Source organism: Brassica oleracea, chromosome C8 (genome assembly GCF_000695525.1).
Source record: "Brassica oleracea var. oleracea cultivar TO1000 chromosome C8, BOL, whole genome shotgun sequence".
Lineage (NCBI taxonomy): Eukaryota > Viridiplantae > Streptophyta > Magnoliopsida > Brassicales > Brassicaceae > Brassica > Brassica oleracea.
Genome location: NC_027755.1, coordinates 18,342,336 through 18,363,330, shown reverse-complemented (window position 1 = coordinate 18,363,330; position 20,995 = coordinate 18,342,336). Strand labels below are relative to the sequence as shown.

Genomic DNA, 20,995 nt, shown 5'->3' with positions numbered 1-20,995 from the left:
TCGAGCCTTTAGAAAAATTAACGGACCGATCGCTAGAACGGGATGGGCCCACGGGCCGAGAGAGCGGACGTGGGTGGCCTATTAGCTGTGGGCGGTCGGGGCGTTATAAGTGGTATGAGAGCTGGTTAGCCATCTCAGTTCTGACCTGAGAGGCGTCTTGAGACCTGTCGTGGAGCGCAACGAGGACGCTGCGTTCTTTGAGAGGGGGTGAATTGTAACATCCCGAGTTGTGATAAGTGAAAAAGCTTAAGAGAATTGATTTGGCTACTTATGTCACCAAAGTTTACTTACCTTTTCCGGAGCACTTCCTGAAAGAACTCCAGAGTTAAGCGTGATTGAGCTGGAGTAATGGAAGGATGAGTGATCTATCGGGAAGTGATTCGCGATAGAATGCGAGTGAGGTTAAAGCATGAGAAAAGGTCGGGTGGTGATTGTAGGGTCAGTAAACAATGATTTCAAGCCTTTAGAAAAATTAACGGACCGATCGCTGGAACGGAATGGACCCACGGGCCGAAAGAGCGGACGTGGGAGGCCCATTAGCCGTGGACGGTCGGGGAGTTATAGAGATTCTCGTCCACTGTCCGGGACTCGTGAAAATGTTATCGTATTATTATAAAAAAAAGACTCTAGTGCGGTGCAGCATGAACTTTGAAGGTTTAATGATATTTTAAGTGAAATAATATTATTAAATTAACCATATGGAACCTGTTCTAGTTAGTTGGGTACTAGTTAAGCCCTACCTCAGTGAAACGAAAGTTTATTATGTTTAGCTGGATTAGTTAGATGAGCAGGTAGTCATTAAGTATATTGTACTGTGTATATTATAGTAGTACAGTGTATAAGATATTTAATTAACGAATGAGAGGAGATTAATATAGCTCATCAAAGATCTCTGGAAACGATCGCGTTGAAGAATGCTATTAGGCTGAGCTCTCTCCCCTTTTCTTCGGTGCATTGAGTCTAACTTTAGCGGTGCACCACACCACAAAAGCTAGGCGTGAGCGTGACGTCCGCCTAAACGATAAATCAGTCTTGATATAATTTTACTAAAAGGAATTTGGTTTAGAAGGTGTTTAAGCATTAATCACCTAGCAATTTTTTGAACATTGACTAGGTTTCAATGTTGGTTCAAGATCATATATGCACAAATACAAAACTTTGATATGTACTCATCTAATCAAATTGGTTGGTCTCTCTAGAGAGGTAGAATTTTGTTTCCACCCATTCCTACTTGCTGTCTACAGTGTCTAAGCTCACCGTTACACACACAAAAAGTAAGAATTTTTTTTTGCAACCTTAGATAACCCCAAGGGAGCAAGGAAATTTCTTGGTAATATGTTTTTTTTTTGCCTTATAGAGTTTGAAGATGATCCAGATCTTTATGTCCTGAAGCCTATTAAATATATAGGCATTGAAGTATGGCAGGTAACTTCTAGATCTTTCTTGAATGGTATCCAATATTATTAACTTTAGTACTCCATCACCAGGGAGTTATATAATAGTCACTGCAAATTTTTAGTGGAACATAAAACAGAAAGAAAGATAAGATAAAAATCAATCATCTTAGACCAGGGTCAAAAGCTCATGTAGTGCAGATTAATTGAGAGATTGATTGTTAATATTGCAGGTGAAGGCTGGTTCGATATTTGACAATATCTTGATCACTGATGACCCTCAATATGCAAGAACCATGGTGGATGACTATTTTGAGCAGCACAGGGAGGTAAGATTCCTCCAAGCCTTTGATTATCTTTTTTGCTTCTCTGTGGTTTTTGTATAGAAAATGTATATAATATTTTAAAATTTTAATATGATATACACACCAGTCTGAGAAGGAGTTATTTGCTGGAAGCTGAGAAAGAGAGAAAAGCTAGAGAAGAAGAGGTTCGTTTCTTTTTTTAATTACAAAACAGGTTCTTGTTTCTCTATGTAAAGTATCTTAGTCTTTTTGCATGGCCATACAAAATTTTAACAATCACAGGAATCACGGAAGGCCAGAGAAGAAGGGGGAACGTAGAGGAAGGAGAGGGACCACCGGTATGGAGACAGGAGGAGGCGTTACAAAAGGGTACGTACACCATTGATCAAACTCTATTAGTATTTCTTCTTCTTCTTCTCAATCTTAACTCTGTTGTCTCTGGAAAGAAAGAAAGTGAGTTGAATATGTTGATAATGGTACTTTGTTTTGTTTTTGCAGCCTAATCCACGTGATTACATGGATGATTACCATGTAAGTGGTGTTTTCTATCTCATCCATGAAAGATATTTAATTGTTGTGAAAATGGTTAAAACTTATGAGTCTGATCTTTGTGTAGGACGAGCTGTAAGGCACAGTGGTGGCCATTTCTGGCAGTGACAAACCAATGAAAGCAAGTACTGATGGAAATAAGAGGATATGTAGAGAGCATTGGGAAACTATTTGGTTGTCTTGTGTGATTGTAATTTGTAAAACCTTTCTTGGGGGTTAAAATGTAACCCTTTGTATTCATATTCATGTCAAATGTATCTTGGCATGAAAACTGTTACCTATTTTTTTTCAAATTTTAGCAAAATAAAAATAAAACTGTTACATGTTTTTTGGATGCTCACAAACCTAAGTGTACGTCACCTCTCAGACTATATACATTGGTTACATGTTTACAACACCCTATTTTCACTCCACATCATCTTCTCTCTCTTACACATCACTTTTTCTTTCTTCCACATCATAATTCAACACCCACTCAATTCATATTCTCTCCAATGGTTTTGTTTTAAAAAAATTAGAACACCATGTCTAGGGACGGCAATCAAGGACCTGGATCGCGGGCCTGGCCCGTAAAGGCTTGCTGCAGGGCGGGATTGGGCCTCCATTTGGTAAGCCCGCAAAATTGCGGGCTTCGCGGGACGGGTTCAAAGTGGGACGGGTCGAAAGCAGGACGGGTCGAAAACGGGACGGATCGAAAGCGGGATGGTCTTAACCTGCGGGATTTTAAAGGCCCGCAACCCTAAGTCCCCATTTTTGATTTCGCCTAAAACATTGAGAGAGAGAGAGAGAGAGAGAAGGCGATTCGACGTTATGTAGCTCCGGTGATGGTGGTTTCAGGGTCGATGATGCTTCCGGTCTCCCAAGCGCCTTCGATCTGCACTTGTGGAGCTTCTTCGAGTCATCATAAGAAGTTTGAAAACTCACTTTCCACCGAAGAAGAAGATCTAGTTCCCCCAATGGGTTTTTCATAGTTTTGCCTATATGTATTTGTTCACACTATCATACATTTTGGAGTTTTAGGTTTCAATATATCTTTAACTGACTTCTATTATTCTTATTTGCAGAAGATGAAGTTGATGGTGAAGAAGAGAAATTTATATCTTTTGTCGCTTGTTGGTGATAAAGATGAAGAATAAGAAGTGTGATTGGTGTTTTCTTTTTATTTATTTTTGGGATTAGCATCTTTGATTTGGTGTTGGTTTTATATAATTTTGGATTCAGAAAACTAAAGCATTTGTTATGAACTTATGAGTTATAATATTTGAATTCAGCAACTAAAGTATTGTTTATTTTTAAAATGTTTGGAGTCTAACAAAATTAAATAAACTAGTTTTTTGATCCAACTAAAATCTTCAACTAACAAGTGTATTGCCTTATCCAGTTCAATCATCGACTAAACTCACTCGTCATGAAACTGATAAAGCGCCTTGAATCATATCTTGAAGCGTTCAGGAGCCATATGTTCGTTTGTAATTCTATGTCCCGCAGGCCGATCCGCAAAGGCCTACATGTTTTGCGGTACAGGTTTGGTCAGTCATTTTAAGGACCGCAGCCCGTGCGGGCCTGGCCCGCCGTGATCCGCTCGAAGACGAGCCCGTTGCGGGACGGAACAGGATGGGACGGATCAACCTGTTTGACATTCCTAACCATGTTCCACCAACTTTATTCATACTTTTACTTTATGCTTTTGTGATTACATATATTATAACTAAAAAAAATGAATTTTTTTCTGTATTCAAATGAAATGAAATGAAACAAGTATCTATATATAGAGCATAAAAAATGATGAATTTTGATATAAAATATATATATAATTATAATTATTATGAAATAATTGATGTTAAATAATTGAGATGAAAAAAAAAGTTAGTCTAAAGCAACTCTTTCTCTCTCTAAATTTTGGTCCAATCAACATTCGCCACGTTATATAAGAAGGACCCATTTTTTTTTCAACCCCCGTTAATAAGTTTCAACACTGATTTTGCCACATCGTATCTTTTACTTTTACAACAAACCATTGTAAGCTTATCAACTGTTGATCTCCCATTGTAACTAGTCGAACCTTCTTTCAAATCACACCTTTATTTGACATGGTTACCTGTTTATGGATCATAACAAAATGAAACAAGCATCTATATATAGAGCATAAAAATGATGAATTTTGATATAATATATATATATATATATATATATATATAATTATAGTTATTATGAAATAATTGATGTTAAATAATTGAGATGAAAACAAAAGTTAGTCTAAAGCAACTCTTTCTCTCTCTAAATTTTGGTCCAATCAATATTCGCCACGTTATATAAGAAGAATCCATTTTTTTTTTCAACACCCGTTAATAAGTTTCAACACTGATTTTGCCACATCATATCTTTTGCTTTTACAACAAACCATTCATATCTTTTACTTTTACAACAAAGTATTGTAAGCTTATCTGATCTCCCATTGTAACTAGTCGAACCTTCTTTCAAATCACACCTTTATTTAGGCCTACCTTTATTTGACATGGTTACCTGTTTATGGATCATAACAAAAAAGGCCTTGGATCACAAAAAGGCTTTGTTAGGAAGAAAAGAGGACTTAAGGTCCGATAAAACTGGACCAGACCGAACCGTATAATGGGATTTTTCTTTTGGTTTATGACAATCGTCAGGTGCTATTCTACGTAACTGATGACCTACTTGTGTCCCTAATAGTAAATAATAAACATATAATATGGGTGTTCTTAGCTCGCCTACTCGGCAAATGAGTATAAGCGAAACAATTTTTTTAAACCGATTTTTGAAAAAAAGAAAAAACTAACCTAAATGTCCGTGTTAACAATATTTTTATACAAAATGCTTAACTACAAACCACCCCCTAACAATTTTCAGAACATCGTATAATATGTTAATCCATCTTGTGAAAACGTTTAAAAAGGTCAAAAAGAAACTTAAAAACGCGTGTATGTTGGGCACAAATGTTAAAAAGTGTACCTTTTCTAACTTGAAACGTACGGGTAAGATCACATCATTGGAGACTTTATTATCAAGTAACAAAAAATAAATCAATTGACTCGATACGCATTAAAGTCGTTATCACTAAGATTTTGGTTTTGTTTTGTTGGTTCTTTAGTATTTCGTTTAATCTGGAACGTCCTTAACATTTTTATAATAAAAATAGATTTTGCTTAATCAACTATGGAATTAGAATTCAACAGATATACGATTTTCTTTTTTTTTGTGTGCACAGCTGATATAAGATTAATTGCAGAAATTCTGTAGGCCTCTCAAAAGCTTTTTGATAAGTGGAGCAGTCATGATAAGCGGAATTTTCTATCATGTGTTAGCTTTAATAATGTTAACCCAAACATATTTTATAATGTGACAAACACACCATTGAATCCAACGACTGCAGTAGATTTATTTATTTTAATTTTTGGTTCTAGTTGAATTTCGATCGGGTGTAGCATTGTTGAAACTATTTTTACAAGTTCAATGAAATAATAAAAAGTGTGAAGAGAAATGTATCTTTGGAATCTGCTGGATCCAATGGTTTTCGTATAAAGGTTAAAAAATAAGTGAAGTTTAATAATGAAGACAAATACCTAAAACTTATTAACTTACTCTCCACTTTAATTTGCCCGCCATTTTGTGCAAGAGGTTTGAAAAAGCAGTTGGAAAACAGTAAAAAGGCAATAGACAAACGAGCACGAGACCCTGAGTTTACGAGGACATGGCCCTCCTTTAACATTTTCTTAGGGTTTAATAATGACACATCGCATTAACACTTATCAATCAGTTGCTCGTACACAATATCTATTTAATTAATTGAACTTTCATAGACAGAAAAGCATATATTATAATTTTCATATTTTCATATTATACCAAATATTCATAATCTACTGCAAGAAGGATTCTTACCTTTTTCTGTACGGATATTCGTATCTGCCATAATAGGGCCACATATTATAATATATGCTTGTTCAAAAGAACTTTATTTAATAATATTCACCTAAATCCTATAATAAATAGTTAGTTATTACTAATTCTTTCATTACCACTATCTAAAATATCACTAGCATTAGTCTGACCATATGATACCAGGGCCGGCTCAGTGGGGGCGACTAGCGGTGCGATCGTCCCGGGTTCAAGCCCATGTCCCCTCGTATAATAATAATTAAAGGATCCAATTTTTTTATAAATATAGATTTTTATATATAAAAATATTATAAATATAATAAATAAAATTATAAAGGACCATAAGTTATTTGATATATATAATTTTATTTTCATTACAAATATATATAAAATATTACATATTAAATTTAAATATATTTTAAACATTATCTGTATATAAATTTTAAAAGTTAAAAAAAAAATTTTGTCCTAGGGCTCCTAGGAATGTTGAGCCGCCCTGTATGATACACAACTCGTATGTACTGAATCATCCTCATCATCAATCTTTATGGCGACATGGTGACAAGAGTCCACGGAACTCTCTACACGCGATTGGTCAACAGTGTTTGATATATCATCATCACATAAGATTGTGACAACATGATCATCTTGAGATTTGATTGGCACAGAGCGACCAGTGCTTACAAAATCTGACACGGTCGACTTCTTCTTGTTCTCAAATCTTGCAGCGGATGCGAGTTCATGTACGGATTCTGCGTTTTTTTCGGTTAAGTTTACAATATCAATGAGCAGAGAGACTGTGGTCATTAATGCGATCATTTGTAGAGGCTCAACATCGTTCAAGATGCCTGTTTTGAGTAAAGTAGTAAGATCTTTGCATGCAGATTGTGAGTTTAAGACATGAATATCATAAGATGATGATTTTCTCATTTTTTTTGATGAAATTGACACTTCTTTCATTGATTTTCTTGACTCCGAGCTCATTTTTGCTAACGGTTCTTCTAATTTCTTTTTGATGTCCATTGGGATCTAATAGAGAATAATAGATCACAAACAATTAGAGGGCTAAAACCTAAAAGGAATATAAATTATGTATAATACCATATATATATATATATATATATATACTTATTAATTGAGTACCAGTAATCAAAACAAACATCCATATAAACATTTACGATATATATAAAACATAGAGTAAAAATATCAGTATGCATTTTACATATAAGTATTGGTAATTATACTTACATGCAAACATATATATTATTTCGTATAGATTAACATGCATATATATATAACATATTACTCTATTAATGTTTATTGTTTCAAATATTATGCTACATACAAATCTGAAATAATACCTGAAAATCTGAGGTAATGTATGAATTCAAGGCATCAATCCAGTAGGCACACTGCCGGAGTAATGCAGCCACGGCAAGGTATTGTTTCCATGGATGCCTAAATCTAAACTGGCCGTGACGCGGTTCCCATTTTGCAAAATTAGCCTAAACACAATTTAACAATAACCGTCAATATTCCAAAATGGTATAATTATAATAGTGAATCGGGAAGGTAAAGAAAGATTACACTACACACCAAAGCTTCTTCATTGCTTTTTGAGTTGAGAACACTTTTATATCTTTGAAGATTCTTTCTCTTCTTCTCCACCTCCTTGACGTCCCCATCATCTGTCGCTTCAAAATATTCCTCCCCAAATTCTGCCAATTTCCAAATTTTTATTTCAAAATCATATCCTCAAAATTACCACAATATTTATTTACCTTTTTTAAAAAAGTAATACAAATATTTTATAAATATCTAGGAATATTTTTAAGAAGATTTAGTAAAAGCATATTTTTGGTGGGGAAGTATTGTGAGGTATTACGTTACATAATGAAACCATAATTAAGTTAGGGAAAGAACCTTGAAGGAAGTGGGAGAGTGTGTCAAAATTGGAGGCAAGAAGAGAGTGAAGGTCTTGTCCAGCCCAGACAGGGCAGATAAAGATAGAGATAAGGACGCAACTGACTCCTCCCATTATCACTGTCGATAGATAGTCTCTTATGCGCCAAATCCAATATCTCGTCTTCTCTAAACCCCGACACTGATATCAGTGAGAACGTCAATATGAATATCATGAATCTCTTTGTAAACCGAAAGTTCTGTTTTCTTATTTTGACACAGGCAACGTAAGCGTTGCTTAAATAACAAATCGTACAACTACTTCCCACAAACTCGATAACAACTAAACCACTTCCTATAACAGAGGAAGACTTATTCAAATAACTTAAACAACAAGAAATACTCGAAACAAACAGCAAAATACTCGGTCTTCTTTATTCATCAATCCCTCCCTTAAACTTGAACTTCTTCCTCAAGTTTAACCTTCCTTCAATATTACTCCAATGTCTGCCCTTAACTTCTCGAACACTTCATGCTTTACCGGTTTTGTCATGATATCTGCTAATTGCTCATGAGTTGAACAATACTCCATTGAAATGATACCTTCATTCACGAGCTCTCTTAAGAAATGGAACCTCAAATGTATATGCTTGCTTCTTCCATGTAGCACAGGATTCTTTGATAACTTGATAGCTGAACTGTTGTCGCAGAAAAGAACCGTACCATCACCTTGATCAAACCCGATTTCAGTTAACATATTCCTCATCCATACAGCTTGACAAGCTCCATTTGCTGCAGCAACATACTCTGCCTCCGTGGTAGAAAGAGTAACGATGGGCTGTTTCTTTGAGCTCCAAGACACAGCTCCTCCTCCAAACATAAATGTAAAACCTGATGTGCTCTTTCTATCGTCTTCATCGCCTGCATAATCACTATCCACATACCCCACAAGTTTTTCTTCTCCACCATGCAAGTACTGAATTCCGAAACCTGCAGTCCCTTGCACATACCTCATGATTCGCTTGACAGCCATCATGTGTTCCTCTCTTGGATTCTCCATGTATCTACTGACCACATTCACAGAATATATCAAATCAGGTCGAGTAGCTGTTAAGTACCTCAAGCTTCCCACAAGTTGCTTGTAAGCCGTTGGATCTACTTCTTCTCCAGCTCCTCTCTTTGTCAGTTTGTTGCCTGGAACCATCGGATTTCTCACAGCATTGCAGTCCTGCATCCCATACTTCTTCAGAGTCTCCAGAGCATACTTTCTCTGACTTATAAAGATCCCAGCCTCATCTTGTATAACCTCCACACCTAGAAAGTACTTCATCTTCCCTAAATCCGTCATTCATCCCACGCTCTTCTCATCTAGCTTCACACGCTTCTCATAAGGTACAAGCGCATAAGCTACACAGCCAAACACACGAAGATGTTCTACAGTCGGCTTGTGATTGCTCCACTTTTCACTTGGTGTTACTTCTCCTAGTCTCTTTGTTGGGCTTCTGTTGAGGATGTGAACAGCATATTGCGTTGCCTCTGTCCAATACCTGAGCGGTACCTTCATACCAAACAGCATGCACCTCACCATATTCATGATGCTTCTGTTCTTTCTTTCCGCAACGCCGTTCTGCTGGGGCGTGTATGCAGCTGTCAGTTGCCGTTTGATACCGTGTTCAACGCAGAAGTCCTGAAACTCCTTGGAGTTGTATTCCCCACCTCTGTCTGTTCTGAGACAGACAAGCAGCTCCCCACTTTCCCTCTCTGCAGCATTCTTGAACTCCTTGAAGGTTCTCAGCGCCTCTGATTTCTTAGCAAGAAAGAAGGTCCAGCATTTTCGGCTATACTCATCAATGAAATTGATTATGTACCTCTTGCCGCTTTCAGATGTGGGTGAGATAGGCCTGCATATGTCGCTGTGAATCAGCTCCAGTCGTCGTGTTGCTCTCCATAGACTCTTCTTTGGTATCTTCTCTCTAATCTGCTTCCCCTTCATACATACTTCACACACTGTCCCATTGATGTTGATCTTTGGTAGACCTTCCACCATTGCCTTATCTGCTAACGTTAGCAAACTGTTGTGATTCAGATGTCCGAAGCGTTTGTGCCAAGTTTCCTCCAACGTTTTCACCACACTCTGAACTCTATTTGCTTCTAGTGCTTCCTTAGGCTCCTTGACGATAGCAGTTACTACAAACATCCTGTTTGTGGTCATTACAGAGTGCATGATCAGCATGCGCTGTTGTTTGTGCCAAATCTCACACGTATCTTCCTCGATTATGATCCTCAACCCTTTCTGCTGCAACCGACCCACAGATAACAAATTATTCTTCAACCCCGGCACGAAGTAGACTGCAGTGATCACTTGAATGACACCATTAATCTCCAACCTTAAGTTGCCTTTCCCTTCCACTTGCATCCGCCTATTATCTCCAAGCTTCACTTGTTGTCTGAACTTGTTGTCAAACTCTAAGAACCATTCCTTGTTTCCACACATGTGATTGCTACACCCGGAATCCAAGTACCACACATTTCTTTCTTCAGTCTCAACTTGAGCCATCAACAGGATATCTTCCTCCAGTTCCGCATAGTTAGCCGCCTTCTCCCAGCTAGGACATTCGTTTTTGAAATGTCCCAACTTATGGCACTTGTAGCACTCGATGTTGCTTTTGCCAAAGCTTCCACTTCCTCTGTCTTGTCCTCCACGACCTCCTCTGTAACTGCCTCTTCCTCTGTTCTGATATCCCCCTCGTCCATTAGAATAACCACCTCGTCCTCTTCCTCCTTCCATCTTCAGTGCTTGTTCCTCTCCAGTGTGTTTACTCAGGTTCTGCTCATGGACAAGTAGTGAACTCTGCAGCTCATCCACCGACAAGTCTTTGATATCTTTTGACTCTTCTATCGCACAGACCACATAGGTGAATTTTTCAACAAGTGTTCTTAAGATCTTCTCGACTACCTTCTCATCTGGCATCTCTTCTCCAAGATTCCGCATGTCGTTAGACACCACCATGACTCTGGAGAAGTAGTCAGTGATTGAGTCACTCTCCTTCATCTCCAACACTTCAAAGTTTCTTCTCAGCCTCTGAAGCTGTGCACTCTTCACCCGTGTGTTGCCCTGATACTTTGCCTTCAGAGACTCCCATATGTCCTTTCCCGTGTCCTTCTTCACGATCGTCTTCAGAACATTTTTGTCGATGGAGGCAAAGAGATAGTTCTTCACCTTGAGGTCTTTGAGCTTCAGATCTGCAAGCTCGGTTCTCTGAGCTTCCGTCAACGTCACGTTTCTTCCGTGCTGAGTGATCCCAGTCTCGATCAGCTCCCACCACTCCTTGGATCTCAGCAAATTCTCCATGAGCATTGCCCAATGCTCATAATCTCCATCAAGCTTTGGAATGCTCAACGAGGACTCCTTTTCAGTCATCTCTTCTCACTTTGATTTCACCTAGAACTCACAACAGATTTTGTCAGAGCTCTGATACCACTTGAAACTCTTTGTAAACCGAAAGTTCTGTTTTCTTATTTTGACAAAGGCAACGTAAGCGTTGCTTAAATAACAAATCGTACAACTACTTCCTACAAACTCGATAACAACTAAACCACTTCCTATAACAGAGGAAGACTTATTCAAATAACTTAAACAACAAGAAATACTCGAAACAAACAGCAAAAGACTCGGTCTTCTTTATTCATCATATCAGTATCCCGTAATCATATCTCGCCTTCACCCGTGGGAAGAACCTCACGAACGTCGATAACGCAGCTGCACACACACATATATAATATAATACCATGCATTAGTCATGGAAACAGTGCCCATGTACAACGTACGTTCAAATAAAATTTTATGCCTTTATTCTTCATATATTTTTATAATATCTACATACATGTACGACTAAAATTGTTAAATAAATTTGTGATATCCTAGGCGACTGATTCTTTTGTCTATGCTCCAGATCGGACCTGATTCATAGTATCCAGTTCGAGTTTCAATGTTCTGGACATAATACCCGAGGTGACTATGTGCCAAAAATTCGAATCTTCTTGGTACTCTATAAAGTTATGAGTGTTATAATGGTTACCTTGCACAAAGACAAAGACGGCGAGTAGAATAGGTTCTATTGTTGGACCGGACAAACTTGCTAGGTGATGAGCTCCAACTCCTAGTCCTCCAGCTACTAATGTTGCCACTGCTCTATTTATTCCTTTCCCAAGTGTGGCACCTATGTACACACCAAACCAATGTTAAATCTACTTACTCCGTAAATATCAGACATAAATATTAAAGGGGCTGGTTCTGATCACATGTCGGACTAACCTACAGAAAATTCAAAGACGACGACGACGGTCATGACAGCCCACATTGCATTGACACCAAAGTTATCGTAGAGAGGTGGATAATAGTAGAAGGAAGAGACCAAAGCAAGAGCAAGTCCCACTTTGAAAGAATGAACTATTCTTCTTGGGTCTTCTTTTCCTACTCTCCTCCCTTCTCTCCATATCTCTCTCACTTTTTCCATTGCACCTTTCATTGATCACTCACCTCTTAAGTGATTTTGGTTCTCTTAAATACTTCCAAAAGGAGAAAAAGAAGTATCAGATGGCATGTTGTTTTCTCTCGATGCGTGGATTTTATTTATAGAGAGCAACAGAGACTCTTTCTTGTATAGGACCGGACCGTGAAATGATAAACAAATTGAAAATGAAATATTATATTAATCAGAGACAAGAGTATTATTAATTAGACGCAGATAGTACTTACGTAAACAAATTCTATTTTGTTGCTGATTTTATTCGATGTTTAAAAAGCAGAGCCATTAGTAGCTAGCAAGCTTTATTTTTCATTGTTAATTTGTTTCGGAAATTTCCTATGAAGGTTCATGTACAAAAGAAACTCTTTATGTAAATAATTAGTGCTTTCCAACATTTGATATCTAACTATTTAAAAGTTGGTATATATATATTAAAATAAGTATTAATAACATATATATTTGTTTTTATTTGTAATTCATAACTCTTTCATTTTTTTTTGCGTGGAAGTCCCCTTAATCCATCTGTTTGATTAAGAATAGGTCTGGAGTTCAAACCTTAGAAAATCTAAATTATGCAGATTATGAAAAAAGATGTTACAAGAGATCTTCAGCATGGTGCATGGCGTACCATCAGACATGAATCTCATAAGACGGCTCAGAGCAGCGCAGACCAGACGAATTATCGTCTATTCAATATTTCTCATCGTTGTAATATCATAATTAACCAGACGTTAAAAAATTCTCTTTCATTTTTTATCTTCACTTAAAAATAAAATTTTCTTTAAAATTTGAAAGAAACGTTTCCCAAAAAAATCTTTTTAATGACATAATGAACAAAATATCTCTAAATATAAAGTACGTAATATATAATTAGGTTTCCATCAAAATTGGTTATAGTAGTTAGAACGTACTTAATTACACTAAACTTTACTTCTGTGCTAAAATTACAAATGTATTTTAGTTAGATCACATAAACTATAGTTGTAAAATGTAACTTATGCATTTGTCTATTTATGAAAAATTCAAGAAGACAGTGGAGGACTGATTAATTTCAAATGTCTTATTAAATAAATATAATCTTGTTTTCAATTATGAACATTTGTGGAGAGACTTAAAATAATGAAATAAACATTAATCTAGTAGTTTTGGTTACTGACATGACTAATCATGATTCAGTTTCCCCCATCGTTTTCTATCTTTCAAAGCCAGAGATATTCAGTCCATTTGCTCCATTACATATGATACTCGGAGTCTCGGAGAACTAACTCACACATGTATTACTTCACCAATTGTTTGACATATCTTGGCTTATTTCACCACTTGTCTTTGTTTAATTTGTGTATAATGACCATATCCACCAGTATTCTCTGTTTCTTAGCTAAAACCAACGTATATAGACTATGAGATTAATGTATCAACATTGTTCCAAGTACTATTAAATTAAGTTTACAAAGAAAAGTAACATTAAATTAAAAAGTTAAGGAGAACATGGTTAGAACGCGTAAGTAGATGGCGGATGGTGCCCCTTTTGCACCGAGTAACACTAAGCCTAGCCCACTACCCCCATCGAACGCCACCTTTTTATAATATTTCTATTTCAACTTTTTTCGTTTTGACCTTAGACTATTTCTATTTCAGTTAAAATAAGAAATTAAGTTACCCAAAATTTTAAGAAAACTTTTTTTACAGATGAAGGATTTTTTTTTGGAAAATGAGTCTTGATCACATTTTATATGTGAAATTGACATTTTGAATGTAATTTTAATACCAGATATTAATATCTTTTCCGTTACCTACAGTCCATCCCAAGTTCTCGATCAGCAAATCTCGCCCTGTTAGGATTCCTCTCCAGCCGTGTGATGCAGCGGAGCTAGTATCACAACTGAGGATACTAAGGGATATTGAATGTAATTTTAATATTATTGTTCTTAGTGGATATTAAGGCCTTATCAAATTTGGGTTAGGCTATAAACCGAATTTCGAATAGGTCATGAAGTGATTAGATGATTTTTGTTTTACAAGAACTTATAATCAGTTGTCTGTTCCATAGGGGAAAACTGTTGTCTTAGATGTCTTTAATTCTTGATCATCATCCCTACAAATTGAAGTGTTACTATGACTCGTTTTTGTCACCCGGCCCCTTCCTTTTCAAAGCTAACCTCAAGAAAAATCTAGTGATTGATCCATCAATAAAATTTGCCAGTTTTTTTAGCTTTAGAATCACTCAGATATAGAAATACTTATAAATAGCAAACGCATGGGAAAATGAGAACCAAGACTTTATTATTATAAATAAAAGTGTGACCAAATAGTTCAAAACAATGCATGAATAGTACATCAAATCTGAAGTATACGAACACCCAATGAATGTTCTGGCATCATCCCGACCTCACGTACGCAACTCGTTTGTACATGTATTTCACCGTCTTCAGATTTTTCATTGATTGTATCATCATCAAGAACAATGTTTGATGTATCATCATCATCATCAATATCATCTTTATCATCATCACTTAATAAGATCGTGACAACATGATCGCCATCACGAGAATTAATTGGCATGGCGCAACCAGTGCTTCCAGAATCCAACTTCTTGAGTGACACGCTCGGTTCGGTCGGCTTCATCTTGTTCCTGAATCTTGCAGCGGATGCAAGCTCTCGTACAGATTCTGAGATCTTTTCGGTTATATTGACAATATCGTTTAGTAGTGAGACCGTCGTCAGCAATGAAACCATTTGAAGAGGCTCAACATCGTTCAAGATGCCTGATTTGAGTAATGTGGAAAGAGCTTTGCATGCAGACTGTGAGTTTATGATATGAATATCATAAGAAGATGATTTTGTCATTTTCTTTAATGAAATTGATGCTTCTTTCATTGCTTTTCCTGACTCCAAGCTCATTCTTCTAAACGGTTCTTCTAACTTCTTCTTTATGTCGATTGGGATCTAATAAAAGATATGAGATTAAGTAAAGACTTAGAAGAAACATAGTTATGTATAACATCCACATAAATTATTTAGTATATATATAAACATAGAGTAAGAATTTTAATGTTTTTTTTCTTTTCTTTGTGTTTGCATTTGTGATTTATTTTACAAATAACTTGATAATTTTTATTTCATTATTATATATGCAAATTTCTAACAAAGTTGTAGAAAAAAACAATACCTGAAAATTTGAGTTGATGTATGAATTCAAAGCATCAATCCGGTGGGCACATTGCCTGACTAATGCAGCCACGACAAGATATTGTTTCCATGGATGCCTAAATCCAAATTTGCCGTGAGGCGGTTCCCATTTTGCGAAATTAGCCTAAATAATGTAACAATATATCAATATCAATACATAATTTAATATAAAATCATCAATACAGAATCCACTAGTTCAAAAATGGTGGTATACAAGTGAATCAAGAAGGGTAAGAGAGAAAGAGTACACACCAAAGAATCTTCATCACTTTTTGAGTTGAGAACACTCTTATACCTCTCAAGATTCCTTCTCCGCTTCTCAACCACTTTGATGTTCCCATATGTTCTGGCTTCAAAATATTCATCCCCAAACTCTGCCAAATTCCCACTTATAAATAAGTATATATAATAGAATTCTCAGAAATATCACAATTCTCAACAAAACATACCTAATTTAATTTAAAATTAATTCATTTAATTATAAAAAACATTTAAAATACAATTGGTTATAAAATTGTTTTGATAAAGTTAAAGCTAACAAATTTTTGTAAAACATTATGTAAACGGACGGAGTATAAGAGAATTCTAAAAAAATACTATATCAACAAAACAAACCTTGAAGGAAGTGGGAGAGTGTGTCCAAGTTGGAGACAAGAAGAGAATGAAGGTCTTGTCCAGCCCAGACAGGACAGACAAAGATAGAGATAAGTATGCAACTGACTCCTCCCACCAACACTGTTGATAGTCTGCTCTCCGCCAAATCCAATATTTCTTCGTCTCTAAACTGGGACAACGATATCAGTGAGAACGTCAATATGAATATCAACATCCCATAATCGAATGTCGCCTTCACCCTTGGGAAGAACCTCACGAACGTTGCTAACGCAGCTGCACATATATATCACCGTTACTTTTCTTAGAGGTAAATAGAAAATGTATGCATGCAATTAAGCGTGTGTTACGCAAGGTTACCCGTTACAAACACAAAGGTGGCTAGAAGAATGGGCTCTATTGTTCGACCAGACAAACTTGCTAGCTGATGAGCTCCAAGTGCTAGTCCTCCTGCTACTAATGTTGCCACTCCTCGATTTAGTCCTTTACTAAGTGTGGCCCCTATGTAACACACCAAACCAAAGTTAATATATACCCATTTTAATATTTCCTTAGTCATTAAAAATATTAAAATGCTAGCTAGGAGGTAGCTGAGTCTGGTTACAAGACGAACCTACGGAGAATTCGAAGACAACAACGACGGTCATGACAGCCCACATTGCATTGATACCGAAGTAATCCGTAAAAGGACCGAAAGGTTGGTAATAATAGAAAGAAGAGACCAAAACAAGAGCAACCCCTACTTTGAAAGAATGAACTATTCTTCTCGGATCTTCTTCTCCTACCCTCCTTCCTTCTCTCACTATCTCTCTCAGTTTCTCCATTACACCTTTTGGTTATCACTGACCTTCAAGCAGGAAGAGATAAAGAAATAAAGAGATGACTTGTTTTAGAATAGATGGATCGATCCGTTATTTATATATACATAGTGATAGCGTAAGAGACTCTTGTCCATTGTCCGGGACTCGTGAAAATGTTATCTTATTATTATAAAAAAAGACTCAATAGTGCGGTGCAGTATGAACATTGAACGTTTAATGATATTTTAAGTGAAATAATATTATTTAATTAACCATATGGAACCTGGTCTAGTTAGTTGGGTACTAGTTAAGCCCTACCTCAGTGAAACGAAAGTTTATTATGTTTAGCTGGATTAGTTAAGATGAGCAGGTAGTCATTAAGTATAATATTGTACTGTGTATATTATAGTAGAACAGTGTATAAGATATTTAATTAACGAATGAGAGAAGATTAATATAGCTCATCAAAGATCTCTGGAAACGATAGCGTTGATGAATGCTATTAGAGCACTTTATCCTAGAGACCCTGAATGAGTCTGGACTAAGAGATCCAGAAATTTACGTGCTTCATTGCAAGTCTTTTATTTAAAGGTTCTTAAAAAAAAAAATTTAATTAAACACCAATTTTTTTTTATTTTTCTTATTAAACTTAAACTTTTTTTTAAAACATAGTACAAGATAACATCTTAAACATTGATTTTAAAATAAAAACATAAAAAATAAAAACGAAGGAATTTGTTTGATGACTTTGTGAGCCTTTACCAGATGATGAGTAGAGAAGAAATTTCCTTATGTCGTCTTCTTTGTAATTGTTGCAACATGATGACTAGAGAAGCAGTTTCCTGATCGCGAGATGGCAGTTGGGGAAACACCATCTCCGTTTTTGGACTGCTTAGACAGTTAAACTTCTTGATGGCGATTGGTTCTTTTAGGGAGAGTCTTGGTTCTAGCCAAGAAGTAGCACCAAGAGTCTTGGCCTTCTCCAATTTATCATCCTGGACATCCACAGCTATTATATCAGAGGCTCCAAAATCCCTCGCTATCTGCAAACAACTGAAGCAACAACCTCAAAGATGGTTAGTTTCTGGTCATACCAAATCAAGTAATAAAACAACAATGACACATATAAGTAACATACCTTGAGCCAACACCACCGATTCCAATAACAGCAATAGAATCTCCAGGACGGATCTCAGCAGCATGAGCCATAGCACCATACGCTGTAAAAACAGCACAGCCTAGAATGGCAGAGACTCTGGTAGAGGAGCTAAGCCATGAGCTGGTGTGACGCAGTACTCAGCCATCCCTCCCATACTGTACATATACACCGGTGAATCTGCCGGAAAGCAAGAAATGTAAAACAATCATGCTTCTCCCTAACATGCCACAAAAGCCTAATCAAATTTAACTTTTTTTTACCATCATGACGCAAAAACAGACGAGTTTCACCATCGTAAAGAGTTCCTTTAGCTCTATTATAAGCAAAGAAGTCTTCACAAAGATCATCATGGCCCTGTATCCGAGTAAAGAGTATCAGCTAAAAACTGAGAATCCAATGAAAGGTCTACACTTTCCACCTCACCTTAGCACAATAAGAACATGTTCCACATGGCATAATGAAAGCTCCAACTACACGAGAACCAATTGAAAATCTGAAACAAAAAAGGTTTGAGACATTCAGGATTTGTAATATGAAAAAAATATGATTCCAATTTAAAATAGTTTGAGAAACCTTTGGACGATCTTGTGATCAGTAAGAGGACCATGTTCAACGACTTCACCAGTGATCTCATGACCAATAGCACAAGGACTAGAGAATGGTATCTCTCCTTTCATCACATGTAGATCAGAGTGGCACACTCCACAAGCTGCTACATACCAAATTGAAAAATAAAAATCAAAGCTTTTTTTAAAATTATTTCAAAACGAATCAAGCCATGAGGATATATGTAATTAATTACCTTTGGTTTTGATGCGAATCTCATTCACTTTTGGTCGGGGAATGTGAAATTCTTCGATGGTTAGAGGCTGATTTGGCTCGCGATACACAGCTCCGCGCATGTATCCGCCGGAGCTCACGTGATACTCAGCGATGGATGACGGAGACAGCGGCGGAGGGAGTTGACGATCATCGCCGGAAGCCCCGGTTTGCAGAGATCTAACGAAGGGAGAAGGTAGAAGAAGCTGCCATGGGAGAGGGAGTGGAGAGAGATAGAGAGGAAGGCGAAGAGACGGCTCTTCTGGTACCAAATTAAGAGACGCCTCTTCGGTTTATTTATCTTTTTGATTTTCTTTTAAATCAAATTAAACATAAGATACCCCATAGATACAGACGATAATGATGTTCTTAGAGTTGAGCTCTCTCCCCTTTTCTTCGGTGCATTGAGTCTAACTTTAGCGGTGCACCACACCACAAAAGCTAGGCGTGAGAGTGACGTCCGCCTAAATGATAAATCAGTCATGATATAATTTTACTAAAAGGAAATTGGTTTAGAAGGTGTTTTGTTTAAGCATTAATCACCTAGCAATTTTTTGAACATTGACTAGGTTTCAATGTTGGTTCAAGATCATATATGCACAAGTACAAAACTTTGATAAGTACTCGTCTAATCAAATTGGTTGGTCTCTCTGGAGGTAGAATTTTGTCCCACCCATTCCTACTTGCTGTCTACAGTGTCTAAGCTCACCGTTACACATACACACAAAAAAGTAGGCCTGGACGTTCGGGTATCCGTTGGCGTTCGGATCGGGTTTTTCGGATTTCGGTTCTTTTTTCTAACACCTTCTAGGTCTCACACTAGTAAATTTGCAAGTACGGGTTGGATTTGGATATAACACATCGGGTTCGGATCGGTTTTGTATCACATCATTAATCATAAATCATTCGGATTCGGGTTATATTGGATCGGTTCGGATATACCCGAAATAAAATCTAAAATTTAAAAGTAAAACATAAAAAAAAAATATTTATTTATATTTAATTAAGTATTTAAGGTAGTTATTTATATTTTAAATACTTATTGTTCGATAACATATCAAAATAAATATGAAATTCAATATTTGAAGTATATATTCATGTTTCATATAATTATATTGTATATTATTTTGGACATTCAGATCGGTTTCTTCAGATATCTTTTCGGATTTTTCGGGTTTTTCGGTTTTTCGGATTACCCTTCGGATTCGGTTAATAACACTTCGGGTTCGGATATGTTTTGTACCACCTTACAAGACCCATTCGGATATTTTTTACATTTCGGTAGGGCTGTTCAATATGATAAAACCGAACCGTACCGAACCGAACCGAACCGAAATAGACAATATGGTTTGGTTTTGGTATATACCATATAAACCGAATGGATATAATTTTATAAAATCCGTAGGATTTGGATATGGTTTGGTATATAACCGATTAAACCGAATAAACCGAACAAAACCGATTAAAAGTAGAAACATGTAAATATGTATCTATTTTATAACAATACATGAAAATCTATTTGTTATATAAGTTAAATTTGTGTTAATAACTATTACCATAATGTTATAGTAATAAAGAACCTTATATAATTTGTAAAACACTTGAATACATCGCAATTCAGACATCTTATTTTCTAAGTTTTTTTTTTTTATCTTTTTGCTTTATTTTAGTATTCACTAAATTAATATGAAGATGATAAATTTGATGGAAAATAATTAATGAAAAATTTTCACTAACTTTTTTCTTATCTATAAACAAACAGAGTTTCGTGTTCAATCAAAAAATCATGACTTTAATGAACACTAAATATGGAAGTGTGGAAAAACTT

General features: G+C 36.3%; 2 protein-coding genes and 2 pseudogenes across 3 annotated transcripts; 1 reads left to right on the top strand and 3 right to left on the bottom strand.

Moving 5' to 3' along the window:
* Positions 1–1,357: 1,357 nt before the first annotated feature.
* LOC106312493 lies at positions 1,358–2,402 on the top strand. Of its 2 annotated transcripts, XM_013750041.1 has the most exons (6): positions 1,358–1,425; positions 1,628–1,723; positions 1,827–1,884; positions 1,944–2,068; positions 2,198–2,230; positions 2,316–2,390. In XM_013750041.1, exons 2-6 carry the CDS (start codon positions 1,668–1,670, stop codon positions 2,365–2,367), a joined length of 324 nt encoding a protein of 107 aa, XP_013605495.1. In that variant the 5' UTR covers positions 1,358–1,425; positions 1,628–1,667; the 3' UTR covers positions 2,368–2,390. The 2 variants fall into 2 exon arrangements, with proteins under 2 accessions (XP_013605495.1, XP_013605496.1); XM_013750042.1 differs by lacking the exon at positions 2,198–2,230 and having other exon boundaries at positions 2,316–2,402.
* Positions 2,403–6,634: 4,232 nt separating this feature from the next.
* Positions 6,635–12,588, bottom strand: LOC106308835 (annotated as a pseudogene).
* A 2,279-nt stretch (positions 12,589–14,867) lies between these two features.
* LOC106307918 (aluminum-activated malate transporter 1-like) lies at positions 14,868–18,037 on the bottom strand. The gene is made up of 7 exons (XM_013745011.1): positions 17,952–18,037; positions 17,003–17,236; positions 16,750–16,890; positions 16,393–16,665; positions 16,030–16,151; positions 15,758–15,901; positions 14,868–15,534 (listed from the first exon to the last, which is right to left on the bottom strand). The coding sequence occupies exons 2-7, from the start codon at positions 17,211–17,213 to the stop codon at positions 14,926–14,928; spliced, it is 1,500 nt and encodes a 499-aa protein (XP_013600465.1). The 5' UTR covers positions 17,214–17,236; positions 17,952–18,037; the 3' UTR covers positions 14,868–14,925.
* On the bottom strand, positions 17,896–19,460 carry LOC106308834 (annotated as a pseudogene).
* Between the last annotated feature and the right edge of the window lie 1,535 nt (positions 19,461–20,995).